This window comes from Alligator sinensis, unplaced genomic scaffold, assembly GCF_000455745.1.
Source record: "Alligator sinensis unplaced genomic scaffold, ASM45574v1 scaffold103_1, whole genome shotgun sequence".
Lineage (NCBI taxonomy): Eukaryota > Metazoa > Chordata > Crocodylia > Alligatoridae > Alligator > Alligator sinensis.
Genome location: NW_005842226.1, coordinates 1,193,156 through 1,210,821, shown reverse-complemented (window position 1 = coordinate 1,210,821; position 17,666 = coordinate 1,193,156). Strand labels below are relative to the sequence as shown.

The following is a 17,666-nucleotide window of genomic DNA, read 5'->3' as shown; positions in this document are numbered from 1 at the left end:
TAGGACCAGCAGCCCTAAGCTTGTGTTCCCATCTTCTGGGCTTGTCCCCTATAAGACTGTGCTCCTGGGGGACCTTTGGGGAGGACAATGCTGCCTCTGCTGCTTAGCTTCCCCCGCTGTCTCTGCACTGATGGGGTCCTGGTGTCCCATCCCTTCCTCAGGTTGTCTGCCAGTTCAAGTTTCCTTTCTCCTGCTCCCCTAGCTCAGCCTGGTGCCTTGCATGGCCCTGGTCTTGCTGCCAGTCTCTTGCAGAGGGTGCGTCCCCATTGAGCAGAGTCCGGCAGCTCCCACTTGCCACAAGAACAGGAATGGCCCCTCCTCGTGGACAGGCTGTGTCCCATGGCCCCTGTTGCTCACCTCCTCAGGCAGTGTCAAGGCCAGTATGGGCTGATCCTTCAGGGACCCCCAGTGTTGGGTGCTGGGAAAGGCATTTGATGCCATCTCAATGCAGTTTTCCCTGTCACGGGATCTGGTTGTGCAAGGGATTTGTCTTGGATCAGGGTGCTGTGGGTTGCAGTTGGGGCAGAGCCCCCCCATTAGCTAACAACACCCCTGCCTCAATACCCTGTGGGTCCCCCGTGCACTGGGGCAAAGCATGGCATACGGGGCATTGGCGTTTGGCTGAGACCTTCAGGGGAGAGGCAGGGCATTATCCCAATGGGAGACAGCCTTGTTGGTCCCAGACCAGCAGGACTCCCAGGGCAGGGAGCACATGTGATACTCATGTGCTTGTGTGTAGCCAGTGCCCTGCAGCACATGTGCGCCCGGGATTATTCATATCGGGGCTTGGGCTCCCATGCAGAGTTTGCCTTGGGGTGGGGGATGGATGAACCAGCTGGCGTCCCGAGGCCCTTTCCAGCCTTATTTGCTGTGACTCTGCAATCCCTTTCCCTCTGTTTGGATTATTCTTTGCTAACAACAATGTGGTTTCTCTGCTCTTAGCCTCCCCCATCTGCCAACAAATACACCCCCACGCACATACCTCCCTAACATCGTCTCCCACCAAAGGAAGGTATAAGAGTGCAGGTGCCCATTGCCCTTTGCAATCCTGACTTCATTCACCATCCTCAGCCGCTGGAGTCCTGTGACCCCAAGGACAGGAGGATGGGGAGGCAGGGGGGACATCTGCTGCCGTCTCCTTTCCCTCCAGCAAACATGCACAGTCACTTGTATGCTTGCCCTCATCCACTCGCCCCCTCTCTGGACCATTGATCAATTCTGACATTGTTTCTACAGGGAACGCTCTTGAGAAAACATGGCAAGGGGACAGAGAAGGTAATCAGCCCTCTGGCTTCTTTGACTGTCTGTGATAGCAATGTACAACCAGCCCAGGTCAAATCACTCACTGGCTCTGCTGAGCACCTCTGGGCAGGTGGACTTTGGGTGTCGTGACTCCTGTGTTGTGTTGTCTGGGTGTGTGCTGTGTTGTGCTGTTTGACTATGTATTCCTGGGGGAGGGATGTGCCAGCTGGGGGTGCAGTGACACGTGTATGTGTGTGTGTTGCCCGGTGCAGCGTGTCGTGTTGTGTTTCAGGTGTGTCGGTGCCTCTCGTGCTGTGATCGTGGTGTGTGGTCTGGGGTCCATGTGTGTGGTGGGTATCAATGCATGTGCCACACAGGCTGGGCGTGTGTTACCTTGTTAGCGGGCATAGTTGGGTAGACGTGCGAGAGACCAGGGGCACACCTGCTGTAGGGGGTGAGCCAGCTATCCTTAGAGATCCCTGGCTGTGGCTGCAGATCAGATGGGTGCAGGAAGGAGCTCCCAGCTATAGCAAAGGCAGGGCCACAGGGTTGGTTTCCCGGAGGAGCAGGGGGACACCCAGCTGGCCTGTCATCACCTAGCCCTGCCTTTCCATGGGGTTAATGTTCTGGTTCCTGTGGTGCAAGGGAACAGATCTGCGCCAAAAGGAGCCCTGATACCGGGCAGCAGCCTGGCACCTTGCAGAGGGAAGCAGGAGCACAATACCCTCCCCAGCCCACTGCAGAGTGCCAGGCATATCCCCAGGAAAGTGCCCAGTGGGAAACACAGCAGGCAGATTTGCTGCAGGGCTGGGGACAAGGAGGTAGCAGAGTGAGCTGCCAGCTGGCCCAGAGCATAGCAGTGTGTATTGGTTTGGGAGACATTAGGTGTGTATGTACTTCTGTGTGTGCGCGCGTGCATACGTGTGTGCACGTACACAAGGTGTGAGCTGTATGGAGGTGGGTAGGAAGCCATGTCTCCTGGAAATGGTTAGCCAGGAGCTGCTCCTGGCAGGAATATTGAGAGAAGCAGTCTGGGCAGTGAGGGTGAGGGAGGAGTGACTCTTGGGGGTCAGCGCGTGCCGGAGGGGCACGCCACTCGCTCCCCCTGCCAAACAAAACTCTTACTAGGCTTCTGCCTTCTCACAGCCCAGGGGTGAGGCAGTACCTGGCAGACTTGGCTGGTAGTCCGGCCTGGTCATCATGTCCATCTGAAATGGTCTTTTTTAACATTTTGGGTTCAAATGGCACTGGATGTGGGGCAGTTAAAGAGTAGCCCCAGAGCCCAAGGCAATACACCAAGAGCCAGAGCAGCTGTCCAGTTTATCATCTGAAAACACTCAGCCAGGCTGAAGAGGGAAGTGTGCACGTGAGAGCTGAAGTGTGGGGCTGGGAGCCCCGGCTCCTGGGCTCTCTGTTTGGCCACTGATTTGCTTTTTGAGCATGCACCACCCACCTTCTCCCGGCACGCCTGAGTTTCCAAAAATCACTCTAAAAGAGAAGTGACCTGCTCCCAGGGAGCTTGGGGTCAATCAGCAGGAGCTTGTAGCAGACCCTGAGATCCTATAAGGGCAGGGAAATGGAAAAGGAAGTGGCTGGCCATGCAGATTGCCATCTAGCAAGGTGAGCAACTTGTGAAATAAGGGCGAGACCTGACAGACTCATCACAGGCACTATTCTGAGGCAATGGGGCAGATCCTCCCCTGGTATAGACAGGTGCCAAGAGAGATGTGCCGGCTTACACTATCAAGGACCCAGGCCCAGAAAGTCCAGGCCTCACCACCACTGGCCAGAGGAGAGAGCATTCACGGCCCTGCCTCCGCAGCATCCGGGGCTGGTGCACATCTGTCCTCGGCACAGGGAGGGGGTGCGGGCACTGGAGGGCTTGTGTGTTCGCTGCTGCTGAAGCCAATAACCATATCCAATGCTGTTCTCTTTCCAGAGCAGGGTGAAGCTGCCCAGTCACACAGATGTAAGGATGCTGTGTTTATTTCTAACCTTGCTTGGTGCCCCTCCTTCCTCTGTGCCTCTTGCCTTTGTTCCCTGAGTTGTCGTCCTGTGCATTTGGGGGTGGTTTGGGGGCAGGCCTGTCACTTGTCTCGCTGGTCGCTGTTGTACTGAAAGCCTTTCTTCCTGACTGTGTCTCTTCTTGCTTACCTGCTTGCATGCAGGGGGCAGCCGGGGGGTGGGGACTCGGGGCCAGCCGGAGAAGGACTGAGGGGAGGTCATGTCATAGCAGAGATAATGGAGCTGCCGCCAGGAGACATGAAGGTGTGTAGGGACTGGTCCTGTCCTGCTGGCAGTCCCAGCCCTGCAGAAGGGAGCAAGGGCTAGTGATTAGTGGGGGGAGTCAGGGCACTTGGGTTCCCTCCTGGCTTTGGGAGGAGCTATGCCTAGTGGCTAGTGCCAGAGTCTGGGAATCAGGAGTCACTCCTGGCTCAGCCTCACTGGGGAGCACTTCCCCCCACACCCCAGCCAGCAAGGGGGACAGTCCCCCCACAAGCAGCAGGGGCAGCTGAGGTGCCCTGCCATTGTGTTGAAGGATGGTGCAGGGCTGGAGGAGCTGATTCAGGGGCTGGGACTGGGCCTGACCCGGGTGACACAGCTCATTCCCACCCCTCAGCCCTGACACTTAGAGGTTAGGGCAGGGGTAGGCAACCTCCAGCATGGGTGCCAGAGCGTAGCACATGAAGGCATGTCACTTGGCATGCATGCCTTGGGGTGGATGGCAGGGAAGGGGCTAGGGCTGTGCTGCTCCAACAAGGATTGGTCCCCTTGCGGCTTCCCCGCTCGCCAACATCTTACAAGTCAAGGGTGCAGGTGTTTTTGGCACTCTGTCCAAAAATGTTGCTGACCCTTGGGTTAGGGCCTGATTAGCCTGAGGTGTGCCTGGCTGAGTCCTTTCCCTCTCTGTGGCAGCAGCTTGGCCAGGGCCGAGGGGCATAGAGTGCAGCCTTTGTAAATGGGCATTGGAGGGAGACGCATCCGGTCCCAAGAGGAGAGACCCGCAGGGGTGGCAGCTTGCACAAGTCCATCCCCCTGTGCCCCCTTCTAGCCAACACCAGGACAGCCACCAGCCTTGCCCTGTTGCCACTGCCTCCCTGTCCAGGGGCTAAGAGCCCCTGTGCGGCAACGGCCTCTCCCAGCCTCTGATGGGGGATAGCAGGGCTGGGCTCAAAGCCCTTCCTTCAGGAGTGGGAGAGGGTGGCTGGGGAGCTCAGGCAACCCTGGTACAGAGCAGAGAGATGGGGAGGGGAGGAAGAAAGCACACGAGGGGGCAGCATCCAGCACATGCAGAATCGTCACCACGGGCAAGTTCACCCAGCCCTGCGGGTCCCCATGGCTGCAGGGTGGTTGCTGAGGGATCAGAGAGCGAGCTGGACTCTCCGCCTCGGGTCCAGGGCTGCTGTCTCCGTGTCACCCCCGGCTCCTCTGTATCCTCCTGTTCCTCTCTGTGGCCTGTTGCACTCGAGCCCTCTCTCTCACCCTGTTTAGCCTTCTCTTTTCTTTTACGCTCCCTGGCTTGTTTGGTTCTTGTTTGGCTGTGATCGGTGGCGGGAGGGGGAGCATAGCTGGGTTTTAGGCTCTGTTTCTGATCTCCTAGCCCCTGTCCTCAGCTGAGCCCCCTGCCAGGATGGGGGGGCCAGGGCAAGAGGTGGCAGGACCTTAGGTCTGGAAGGGGAAGCTGAAAGCACCTTCAGCATAGGCTGCTTGCTGGAGTTGTCTGGCTCAGAGGGAGAGTGAGCAGCCTGGCTCCAGTATGATCGCAGATTTACACCTTGGAGGCCCGTGCCTGTAGCTGCAAAGCCCATTCCTCACATCCTGGGCCAAGCTCTAGGGCAGGGGATTGGCAGGGAGCCCCTCATTTCCTGAATATTGACCTCTCCCTCCTGGAGAAGGGCCTTATGCCAGAGGGCAAGCTTCACGCCTGGCCCAGAGGGACTCCAGGAAGGGCCAAATTTGATGGCTGGCTTGTCACTTGAGGCAGAGAGCTTGACACAGCATAGGGCATGGGCACAGCACTGGCTGCAGTTCAAACATGTCAGCTCCACAGTCCTCCAGGCATGACATCACTGCAGGTGTCCAGCAAAACAGGGAGTAGCCCCTACAGCCCTTAGTCTCCTACAAGGTCCACTGTCCCAGCCCAGGGGTCCTGCAGGCACAAGGGAGGGGAGGAACATTTGTTTGGATCACTCACTCTTGTCCTTTTTGCTTCCCAAATGTCCCCGTGGCAGTGCTCCTGGTCCCAGGCACGATATGTCCCCAGCCTGCCCAAAAATACAGCTCACTGCTGCTAAAGATGCAAACAACTGTGCATGGGTGGTGGGCAGACACATCGGGGGACAGGTAGGGCATTGCATTCCAGATGGACACACACACGTATACTGATGCCAGCCCTCTCTGCTCTGTCCTGTGATCCACGTCCCCGCTTGGGGGAACTTCCAGCACCATGTCAAGGGCTGAGACCAGCCAGTGTAGCATCCTGCTCACATGGCCTTTCATTTTTTGTTGTCTCTCTTGTGCACTGCAGGGCACCCAGATGATCTTCAATGCAGCCAAGGAGCTGGGACAGCTGTCAAAACTGAAGGGCTTCAGCTCAGGCGAGGGACTGTTTGCATCGGGTTTGCATTCAAGGCAGGGGCTACCAAACCACCAGGCTGTTATTCAGTGGATGCATGTGGCACAGGCAACCGTCTGTACCTGGAAATCTGCTTGGATTACCAGTGGTTGTTAATGGGACATGGGAAGCTGGCTAGTGAGACATCACTAAAACGTCCTTGCGAGCGTCATTCCTAATGCACCGTTGCACATGCTGTGCCCAGGTATGGTGCCTCAGTGCATAGTTGGGGAGTAGGGGAAAGGAGCCAGGCACCAAGTTCGGACTCTGTGCCCCAGGGCTTGGGGAAGTGGGTGGTGCAGAACTGGGTCTCACAGATGGGCTCACCCTTTCAGGACCACATGGTGCGTGAGGAGGCCAAAAGCCTGACCCCCAAGCAGTGTGCGGTGGTGGAGCTGGCGCTGGACACCATCAAGGTAAGTCTCCATCCATTGCTCTGCCCGTTGCTGTAGTGCCTGAGAGCCCTGGGACAGGCACATCTCTGCCTCGGGGAACTTAAGACTCTGAGACAAAAGGCTGGGGATGGATACAGACAAGTGGGGGACCAGTGAGATGGTACTGAGTGACAGGAGCCACCGCATCCCTGTCTGCCTGCTGCCCTTCCCCAGCAGCATCCCAGGCTTGGCAGGTTGGTGGGGCGAGCGGTGGCTGGCAATGGAGGTGCTAGGGACTGCAAGGGCTGCACTGGGGAGCCACCTACCCAAAGATGCAGCAGGGGAAGTGTGAGTTGGTGTGACAGCACTGGGGCATAGGGTGGTGCTGCGACCTCCTTGCTGGGGCCTTGTCCGGTACAGCCGGGCTGTGCAGGAGGCACCATGACACCTTCCTGGCACACTGGCTGCCATGCTGCTTTGTCTTGTAGCTGTCTGGCCATGCCCACCCTGCCCAGGGACTCCCACCTGCCTCCACTTCCATCCTAACTCCTCTTTCCCCCACAGCAATATTTCCATGCAGGAGGAGTTGGGCTGAAGAAAACCTTCCTGGAGAAGAGCCCCGACCTGCAGTCCCTGCGCTACGCCCTCTCCCTGTACACACAGGCCACTGATCTGCTCATCAAAACCTTTGTGCAGACACAGTCGTCTCAGGGTAAGCACTGTTATCACCTGCCCCCCACCCACCTGCAGCTGCTGGCCTGTGCTGCCACAGCTGCGGCACCCTGCTCTTACCTGGGGCTTAGTGCACCAGGTGTGTCTGCCCCTGCCGCCGGGCACAGCAGTGCCACCCAGTGCACACGGCCTATCTGTGGGGAGGGCGCCCGGGGTGCTCTCTGGCCTGTCCCACTTCTCAGGGTACAGTGACATATGACTAGAGCCACAGTGAGGGACCAGCGTGCAAAGGGATAAAAAGGCTGTGCCCCCCCCCCCCCCCAACACACTTTCCCATGGGTGGGGGTTTCAGATGTCGTGGGGCAGGAATCCTGGTGGTCAGGGACTGGGGCATTTGCCCCTGATACTGCCTGTGCCACCTGTTGGGCAAGAAGAAGCCTCGAGCAGCCTGCCCCCTTCTCCCACCCCGTGCAGGGGGTAATGCCCTGACTCCCATGGCATCCTGCTTGACTCCAGGATGGGGGCCATGCAGCCTGCACTCCACACACCCCAAGAAGGCTGTGGCTGGGGAGTGGCTACACTTGAGGCAGAAGTTGGCCCTCAGCCTATGCCAAGGTGACTGGTTGTGGCTGCTGTAGCTCTGGGGAGCCCAGACTGACACTGGGGACGTGACTGGCAGAGGCATGGAGCACTCGCAACCCCCAGCAGGTCAGGGGCAGTCAGCATCCTTGGCAGTCTGGCCCCAGGGGGCTCCAGCTGAGTCCCCAGGGGCACTTAGGGGAGGGGTATGAGCCCAGCATGGGGACAGTGGGCGAGTCTCCAGCCCTGCTGTCACTATGAACGGCACACAGGTCGCCTCAGGGTGTTCAGGCCACTATTAACCTCGCCATCAGGCCCCCAGCACCATCTTCCTCATGTCACCATAAAGTGCAGCCCATGCCCTAGCCAAGGGGAGGGGTGGCTGTGTGTGCAGACAGTGCGCCACGGGCAGAAGGAATGAGCGTGCCAAGGAGACAGGTGCAGGCAGGCACGTCTGCATGGGCAGGGCTCCATCCAGGTGGGTGTCAGCCCCAGGCGCTGCAGGACGTAGGAGGACCCAGCAGGGGTGGGAGTCTTTGACTTCTCTCTGTGTCTCTGAGTGGGGAACCTGTCCTGTCTGTGCCTTTTGTCTGGTGGCTGCAGGCTACATTGTGCATGGGGAGCCAGGCCTACGGACGGGCTGTGCTGGGAGACTTAACTCCACCCTTGTTCCCCACCTACACCCACGAGGGGTCGGGGGGCTGCTCACTGCTGGTGCCTTCGCCTCACAGGGGAACCGGTGCTACGTCACCAGGCCCACGTGCCAGCTGGCCCTGGGCTGGCAGGAACCACCTGCACCCCCAGCAGAGTGAAAGCACTGGAAAGAAACCGCCCCAGCGATGCAGGAAACCCCCTCCCCGGTGCTATCCCTCTTCAGGCCCGCAGGAGTCCCACCCCCAGCACACCCCGCGCCCAGGCCTTTTGACTCTGTGTTGCTGTGATGTCTTGTTTTGGATTCTCAGCCGGCTCTATCTGATCTCTCTCTCTGTTTTTTTCTTCCCTACCTTTTAACGTTTTCCCCTGTTTCCCTCCCTGACACACATTCTCTTTCTCTTGCTCTTTCTCTCCTCTCCGTCTCTTCCCTGTCTCTCTCTCTCCCTTTTGCCTCTTTACTAGTCCATGGTGGAAAAGGTATTAGGTTTACCCTTAGTGAAGAAATTTATCCAGAGAAGGGTACGTCTGCCATTCTCAACCCCTGATGCACCTGTCCCGAGCACCCCACCCCACCCGCCGGTCAGGGCTAGTAACAGTCCCAGCACCCAGAGCAGGCTGCTCGCACCCCTGCAGGGAGGGTTCTTCAGGGCCTCTTCATTCGGGGCTGGTTGAGATGTCAGAGGACTTGCCTCCGTCCATGCCTGGGCTGTGTCCATGGCTCTGCTTCTCTGAGTCAGGCCCCTCCAGGCAAATTTTACAGGAAATGGTCCCGGCAGCGGGTGGGTTGGGACGGTGTCACACAGATGTCTGTCCATCCAGACTGGGCATCTGTCTGAAAGAGGCCGTCTTCTTCCTCCTTTCGAGATGGTAGGTGCAGGCATCGCTGCATGTCATGCCAAGGGCTTTGCTGCATGAGGGTAGGAGCAGAGGATCAGATTGGTCCATTCTGGCCTTAAAAATCTCTTAGCCTCAGTACCCCAAGCACCTTGGTTTAATGTGCTCTGCAGCGGGTGGGATGTGGAGGCGTTGCTGGGCTCCAGAGCCCAACTGGGAGCAAGGTCCAGGCAGCTGAGAGGGCCCGAACCTCTGCTCTGCTGAGCCAGGCACAGGCAGCCTGTCATCACCAAGTCTCCCAGAGCTTTGCTGTGAAAGCATGGCATGGGATGTGCTGTGATGCCCACCCGGCCTCAGCCTTGAAGAGCCCAGGGGGTCCTAGAATAGCCAAGCTGTGGCCAGCAGCTCACCAGACTCAGGGCCCTCACTGCGGGGGAGACTCTTACTAGCCTTGCTCCAGGTGCACACACCAAGCCCTGCCCCCCCACCCCACCCCCCTTAAGCAAGTGGAATGACTGCATCAGGATGGGGGCGGGGGGCTGCCACCCCCGCACACAGCTTGGCACTGCCACTCACCTTCCAGCTGCCGGTGTCAGCTCCATGTTGGCCTGCGGAGCGGCACGGTGGTTTGTTTGTTCCATGCTTGCGTTGAGCACTGAGATGATCTCTCCTCCTGCCCTTGATCTTTGGATTGAATGAGTCTCAGCATGCGACTCGGGGATGGGGATGGGGATGGGTGGGTATCGCTTTGGTTCAGCGCAGATCTGGAAGGACAAGAAAAATATCCGTGGGTGCATCTGTTCTGCAGGTGGGGGCCAAAGACTATGGATCCGGAGTATTTATTCCACCCTCCCCGCCTACCAGAGCATCTGCTGCTCCCCTCACCTCCACTTTTCAGATGCAGCTGGAGTCAGTGTGTGCAGAAACCACCCCCTGACCCCATGGGTCACGAGATTGCACTACTGCAGCCCCAGTCTCAGCTGTTTGAGCTGAGAGAGTAGCTCCATTAGCTGCCAGCAACAGTAGGCTGTTATCTGCCATCACTGCACACCCTTTTGCCATAAGGTCACACAGGCACAAGGCCTGTGCTGTGCATATGAGTAAGGTGATCAGACCAGAGACAAGCCAAGATGCTTCTACCATCTCCCTGTAGGGGTTTCCTACAGGATCCCACTCTGCCTCCAAGGGGATTCTTACTGCTGTGCTCTGCCTGGAACCCCCAAACCACAGCCAGAGTAGGCCAGTGCAGATCAGTGCTCAGTAGCTCCCTTCTCTCCTGTCTGGGGCGGGGGCAGGCCCCCAGCTGGATTCCCACTGTGCTGGTGTGCTGCACAGTGATAACATGGCACTGCTGGTAGCATAGCTCCTAGAGGAACCCAGTCCCAAAGCCCCTGGCATAAAGGGAGAGAGCTGCACCACTGCTCTGCTTTGCACAAACAGCCCCAGGGGGCCTAGGGCTAGGCCCAGTGGGTTATACCACCACTGCACAGCTCTTGCAGGCCCTGTCTGGACAGACCCTATATGACTCAGTGTCCCACCCCCCCACCAATGCCTCCAGCCCCACAAAGCTAATGCAAGGCAATGTCCTTTGCTCTGCAGCAAGGAGTTTGTCCTGGGACCGGGGTGGGCTTGAGAGCTGCACATGGAAGAGGGTCTGTCCATGCAGCAGGGACCAGCTAACCCCACCCCTGGGGCACTTTCCCACCCCGAATTCCTGCTTCAGGATCCATAGTCTCTGAGCCTTGCAGAACAGGATGGCTCCCTGCAGGCGCCAGCCTGCCTCTCTCAGCCCTGTTTCCCCCACGATGGTTTGGAAGAGTCTCCCGCACCCTCACTAGACTTTTGGACCCCCTCGGTTGGATGGAATTGTTGCAATCCTGTCCAACGTGCCGTGCGCGTGGCCCCCTCACTCCCTGCCCTCCGCCTCATGCTGCATGCGGTGTCCCGAGCCAGCCTGTTTGGAAAGCTGAACCAGCCAGCGGATTGAGATTTGCCTTTGGGGAAACTGCAAGGCGCGTTGGCCAGGAGTGGGGGGTGGGGAGACCTTGGGGCAGGGAGGGAGGGGCACGGCTGGTGGTCTCAGGTCACAAGCGCTTGCTCACCGGCAGCCTGGGACTGTGGGATTCTGGGCTCGTGGAGGCGGGGGGGTCAGGTTAGACACTGCCCGCACCTGTCAGGATGGATCGGAGGGATGTGGCGTCTGAGCCGTGACACATGGTAGACCCCGCTGAGCCCATTAGGGGATGCTCTGTTCTGGCTCCCAGCCCCACCAATTGGAGTGGTCAGCGGCTGCCCAGGGAGCGGTAGTGAGGGGTGAGGAGGGAGCTTGTTGTGGTGCCCGAGCAGGACTGCCAGCACCCCCTTGCCCCCCAGCTCACAGTATGCAGGCATGGGCACAGGAGCAGTGGAAGCCTCTCTCTTCCAAAGCACGAATAGAAAGGATCATAAATATCCTCGGCTGCACCCTTCCTCCACCAAGCCCCCTGCATCCTGCATGTTCGAACAGGCTCAGCACCCAAATGAGTTACAGAGCCTCTGTGACCAGGTCCTGTCACAGCCACTGCCTGTGAGTTATGGCCCAATAACAGAGGAAGCTCATTGCTGCAATTAGCCTTGGCCCTGCACTTCCCCCTTTGCTATGAAAAGATGAGGCCTGCGTCCAGTACCTCCTCAGCATCTCATGCCCGTATTTAATTTCTAGTGCATGACAAAGGGGATACCGTGCAGCAAGCAGAAATGCTGTTGCAAGAGCCCCAGGGCTCAGCACAAGCTTCTAGAAGTGAGGTTAGGAGAGCCAGGAGTCCAGACTCCCGGGTTCTTGGCTCTGCCACAGACTATGCAAGTGGGCCTTGGTCATGACACATGCATGGCTGTAGCACCAAAAACTGCAACTGCAGAGCTCCTGGAGCAAAAGGAAAAGATGCATAAAAGGGAGAGGTGCCAAGAGGCACGAGGAAGGGAGAACATCTTGCTCAAGGTCAGTGGTAGAACTGGAAATAAACTAGAAGTCGGGGGCTCTGGGTCCATCATGCTCTCCATTGGGCAATGCTGCATCTGCAACTCGGTTACGTCATTACAAAGCAGGGAGTTTAGGGCCCAGAGGAGTGTGGCTCAGGTCCTTGTCTTGTGAAGCTGGTGACGAACCAGGGTCACTCTGCTGCCTCCCATAGAGTTGCTCCAGGGCTGCACGTTGAAGATTGCCACAATGATTGTCAGCCCCAAGGGAAGGGTAATAGGAGATTGGACTAGCAGCACCGTGCACCTTTCACCTAGGCTTTGCTCAAGCATGGGGAAGGCTGGGGCTGCCCTTCACCCCACATCCATCTCACACAGCTGCTTTGGAAAGCAGGGGGTGGGGGTAGAAAAATTCTGGAAATGTAGTGCATCTGAGCTGCTTGGAGCAAGCAGGTGATCTGAGTCCTCCAGCCGGGCAGGGCCAGGGCACAGCTTTGCCCAAGGTCCTCATTCCAGGGCCGGGCACTCACTCCTTCCCTTCCCCTTGTGGAGCAGGATCCGGCGTGGATGACCCAGTTGGGGAGGTGTCCATCCATGTGGAGCTCTTCACACACCCTGGCACTGGGGAGCACAAGGTCACCGTCAAAGGTACGTCCCATGTGAAGGCAGGGCCAAGAGCCCAGCACAAGGCTGGCAGTGGATGGCAGGCTTCTCCCTCTGGCTCTGGGACTGAGCTGCAGCACCTGAAAGTGGGACTAGTGCTTGTACTTAACCCAGTGCAACACATGGAGCATGTGCCAGGGAAACAGAGAGCCCCCACCCTCAACTCTGCCTGTGCCCCCTTGGCAGCCCATGGCCACACCCTTGCAGAAGGGCTAGTGCAAGCACTTGCAGGGAGTTGAAACCTTCAGCAATTGAGCTGGAAAAAGCTAAGAGCAGCCAGACAGACCCCGCAGACAGCACAGGACTGCCTACTCCCATGCTGCTCTGACATGGCTCTCTTTCTGGCAGTGGTGGCTGCTAACGACCTGAAGTGGCAGACATCCGGCATCTTCCGGCCCTTCATTGAGGTCAACATCATTGGGCCTAGTCTCAGCGACAAGAAGAGGAAATTCGCCACCAAGTCCAAGAACAACAGCTGGGCACCCAAATACAACGAGAGCTTCCAGTTGTGAGTGATGCTGATGCATGTTTCCTTCCTCTCCCCAACTTCCCTGCCTCCAACAGCTGAGCTGGGCAGGGCCAAGAGTTGCAAGTGGGCTGGAGGCAGTAAGGCCACCACTGCCTCCCTTCCCTGCTAGTTAGCTGATGCTAGAGCTCACCTAGGGAGGTGCAATGCCCCTCAGGGTGCCTGCTAGGACTGCTCACATGTTTTTCCAGTAGTGCCATGGCAGGTGGGCAAGAGGGCACAAGCCCCAGGACCTCTGTCAAGGGGAGGGTGGGTGGCACAGAGCTGAGCAGCTGCAGCTCCAGCAGTAGGTACAAGCAGAGCCCTCAGGGGCAGCCCATGGTGCAGGAGCAGTGGCTGGAAGTTTGTTGCTGCAGGGAGCAGACGTCACCCCTTTAGACTGTGAAATAGCAGTGTTTAAACAGCCACTCGACTGGCTCCTCTGCTTTTGGCACTGACGTGCAAGTCTCCCACCATCAGCCCAGTGGTGAACTTCCAGCTGCTGCTTTTGCACCCCTGTGCTGCCACCACCCAGGACACAGAATTGGCCCATTTCCCCTTTGCCTCGTTCCATCTAGAACTAGTTTTCCCTGAGGACTGAAGCACTTGTATTCTGCAAAAGGTGCCCAGCTGCTTCCCAGAGCAAAGGGCTGGAAAGCATCTCCCCCAATGCACCATGGGCTGCTCATCAGCAAGGATACCAGGTACATTGTGGGAGATGCAATCCAAGCACCAAACTGGGTTTACGGAGGAGACTAGGAGCACAAAGCAGCTGAACCACAACAGCCTTAAGACAGTTTCCATGCGACAAGGCCATCTGTCTGTCACACAGCTTCTTTTCAAGCCTCAGCCTTGAGACTTTGGCCAGCTTGAATTTTTCCAGGATAAAAATGTAGCAGCAACCAACTTCTTCATTTTTCTGTCTGCTGCCACCTTTCAAGTGCCAGCTTCTGGCTAGGCCTTAAGCCCCAGGCTCTGGTCCCTGGCAGAGCCCAGCTCAGGGCCAACAGAAACAGTCTGTCTGCAGCTGGTACTTTAGTTTTGCAGTTCACACCAACAACCATCTCCTCGAGTTCCTCAGCCATCATTAGAGCAAATATGATGGTGCAGACTGATGCTCATGAAAAAGCCTTTGATTGACACCCCCTCCCTAGTAAATTGTTGCTCATAAGTAATTATTCAATCTGTCCCCACCTCAGCTGAAGAGCTCACAGAACTAGGTTTTTAGGATGGGCACAGACTGAATAAGATGACTATAAGACCTGGAATCTGAGTTGGATAATGCCCTGCCCCCCTCCCACAAGCTCCCTGGCCCCACATCAGGCAAACCACTCAAGCCATCTGACTGCCTATCTGCAGCTGCCTTTCCTCACTGGGGGGGGGATAGAGGGGGCATTGCAGCCTGCCTGCCAGGAGGTGGCATTACATAGGGGGAGCACTGATGGAGCAGAGCCTCTGGTTTCATAGATTTCATAGACATTAGGGCTGGAAGGGACCTTGTAAGATCATCAGGTCCAGCCCCCTGCCCAAGGGGGAAGTCAGCTAAGGGCAGAGGATCCCAGCCAGGTCAGTATTCAAATGTTTCTTTAAAAAGTGTCCAGAGTAGGTGCTTGCACCACCTCTGGGGGGGCAGTCTGTTCCAGGCCTTGGGGGCTCAGACAGTAAAGTAGTTTTTCCTTAGGTCTATCCTAAAACAGTCTTGCAGGAGTTTGTGACCATTGGATCTCGTCATCCCTTGGGGTGCTCTGGTGAACAGGTGTTCCCCCAGGTCCTGATGCACACCTCTTATATACTTTTGGTGGCAGCCTGTCTCCCCTGAGCCTGCGCTTCTCCCATGGCTCATAGCCAGTCTTCATAAGACCGGTTCTCTTCCCCTCTGATCGTGCATGTGGCTCTCCTCTGGACTCTTTCAAGCTTCTCCACATCCTTCCTGAATTGTGGAGCCCAGAATTGGATGCAGGACTCCAGCTGTGGCCTCACCAAGGCTGAGTACAGTGGGAGGATGACATCCTGGACCTTGCTCGAGATGTATCGGAAGATACAAGCCAGAATTTCGTTTGCTTTGCCAGCTGCGGTGTCACATTGGTGCCTCATGTTCATCTTGTGGTCAACCATGACCCCCAAGTCTCTTCTGGTTATGGTGCTAGTGAGTGTAGCATTGCCAAGCCTATAAGTGTGATGTGGCTTTCCCGGATTCCCCTCCCACCCCCACCCACGGTGGAGCATCTTGCATTTCTCCATATTGAATGCCACCAGGTTTTCATCCGCCCAGCTTGCAAGCCGATCGAGGTTGGCCTGGATCACCAGCCTATCCTCAAGTGTGGACACTCTTCCCCAAAGTTTGGTGTCATCAGCAACTTTAGCCAGTCCACTTCTTAAATGACCTGAACACCGGTGTCAGACTACATTAAAGAGAGTACAGGTCTGAGAACAGAGCCTTGGGGGGCACCGCTAGGCACCGAGTGCCGTGTTGATTCGGTTCTGACAACTACCGCTCTCTGGGTCCGACCTCAGAGCTAATTCCCCAGCCATTGGACTGTGGAGTAGTTGAGGCCTCAGTTGCCCAATTTTTCCATAAGGACATCATGGGACACCAGCTCAAAGGCTTTTTTAAAGTCCAAATATATGACATCAACCTCTTCCCTTTTGTTCAGGTGATACGTCACCTGGTCATAGAAGGAAATGAGGTTGATCAGGCAAGACCTACCCACAACAAACCCATCCTGGCTACCCCGCAGAATATTGCCTTCTGTTACTCTGTCAAGAATGGTGTCTTTGATACATTTTCTCCAAAATCTTCCTAGGGATTGAGGTCAAACTGATTGGCCTGTAGTCTCCCAGGTCTTCTTTCCTCCCTTTCTTGAAGATAGAAGGCCAATGTGGTGCCTTCCAATCTTCGGGTACTTCCCCCACATACCACAAGTTCTCAAATATCCTTGCCAGTGGCTGTGCTATGATGTCTGCCAGTTACTTTAGCACTCTTGGGTGCAGTCTATCCAGACCAGCTGATTTGTGGGGTCCAGCCTCTCGAGATGCTCCCTCACAAGGTCCATGCCAATGGTGGGCATATATTCATCCTCACCCTGGTCATCCTGCATCACGGTCAGGCAGGATTGTCCCTTTGGGCTGGTGAAAAACCAATGCAAAGTAATCATTAAGCAGATTGGCTTTTTCCTGGGTGTCGGTAATTGGGTGTCCCAGCTGGTTTAGCAGGGGTCCAATGTTGCCCTTGTTTTTCTTTCAACTCCCCATGTATCTGAAGGACTTATTGTCCTCGATTCATGTAGCCAGTTGGAGCGGAGTTGCAACCTTGGCTTTCCTAGTTTGCTCCCTACTGCAGAATACTCCTCCTTAGTGGTGTTTTCCATCTTCCATCCTTTATAAGCCTCTCTTTTTAGACATAGCAGGTCCATGAGTTCCTTCTTGAGCCAAGGGGGTTGTTAAGCTTTTTTAACCACCTTTCCCTCTCCTTGTGCTTCTAGGATTGCTTCCTTAAGGAGCAACCACTCATCCTGAACTCCCCTCCCTGTGAAATCATGCCCTCTCAGGGCCTCAAAAACAAGCCTCCTGAGCTTATGAAAGTCAGCTGAGGCAAGGACAGTAGTTAGCACTTCTGGGATCCAGTCTGTATGGTGGCCATACACTCACCCAATGTAGAAAGCACCCCCCTTCACTCAGCTACAGGGAAGGAGGCAGGACAATTTGGCAGAGGCTGACAGTTCTCCGTTTCAAGCAGGAAAAGGGAGGTTCACGGACTCAGGCACTGGCCTGGGGCTACTGGCCAACTACACTCCCTTCTGCCACAGGCAGAGTAAACAGGAGGTCCCTGGGCAGTAGGGGGTTAACAGGGTGCCACAGGGCAGTCACAGTGCCTGCGCTCTTCTCCCAATGCAGCACCCTAGGCAGCGAGACAGGCCCCGAGTGCTACGAGCTGCAGGTGTGCGTGAAGGACTACTGCTTCGCCCGTGAGGACCGCACCGTGGGCATTGCCGTGATGCAGCTCAAGGACATCATGCAGCGTGGCAGCTGTGCCTGCTGGCTGCCCCTGGGCCGGCGCATCCACATGGACGACACGGGCCTCACCGTCCTGCGTATCCTCTCGCAGCGCAACAACGACGAGGTGGCCAAGGAGTTCGTCAAGCTCAAGTCAGACACGCGCTCAGCAGAAGAAGGCAGCAGTTAAGGCCCCCTCCCCGTAGTAGAACCTCCCCCCACCTCCATGTCCCTTATACAGCATGCTCCAGCCATGTAAAAGCCATACAGATCGTCTGACCAACTGCCCCTGTCCCCAGGTTAGGGAACAGAGCCCTACCCAGGACAGTCATTGCCCAGAACCAAGGATCCAGACACACTCCAGTGCCCCCCACCTGCCCACAGGCTGCAGTGATAGGGCACTGGCTGATCCAGAGTAGGGGTAGGGTAAGGGGGACACTTCCCTGCTGGAGGGCATATTAGCCTGTGGGGAGTGCCTCTCCCCAGCCTGTTTCAACTGCAAAAGACACCAGGAACATGGGGTACCCAGCAGTAAAGTCAGAGGGTGCTGTGGCCTTGTAGCAGGCTGGCCAACTCAGCA

General features: G+C 56.8%; 1 protein-coding gene across 1 annotated transcript in view; it reads left to right on the top strand.

Annotated features, from left to right (window-relative positions):
* Nucleotides 1-17,303, top strand: part of UNC13A (unc-13 homolog A) — a 72,963-nt gene extending 55,660 nt beyond the window's left edge. Inside the window, exons 38-45 of the mRNA XM_025208331.1 lie at nucleotides 1,237-1,275; nucleotides 3,182-3,211; nucleotides 5,771-5,825; nucleotides 6,191-6,273; nucleotides 6,796-6,943; nucleotides 12,481-12,573; nucleotides 12,937-13,096; nucleotides 16,988-17,303. Of these exons, the coding sequence (XP_025064116.1) occupies nucleotides 1,237-1,275; nucleotides 3,182-3,211; nucleotides 5,771-5,825; nucleotides 6,191-6,273; nucleotides 6,796-6,943; nucleotides 12,481-12,573; nucleotides 12,937-13,096; nucleotides 16,988-17,276 (897 nt within the window). The 3' untranslated portion in view covers nucleotides 17,277-17,303. The remainder of the gene's footprint in view (nucleotides 1-1,236; nucleotides 1,276-3,181; nucleotides 3,212-5,770; nucleotides 5,826-6,190; nucleotides 6,274-6,795; nucleotides 6,944-12,480; nucleotides 12,574-12,936; nucleotides 13,097-16,987) is intronic.
* Nucleotides 17,304-17,666: the final 363 nt, after the last annotated feature.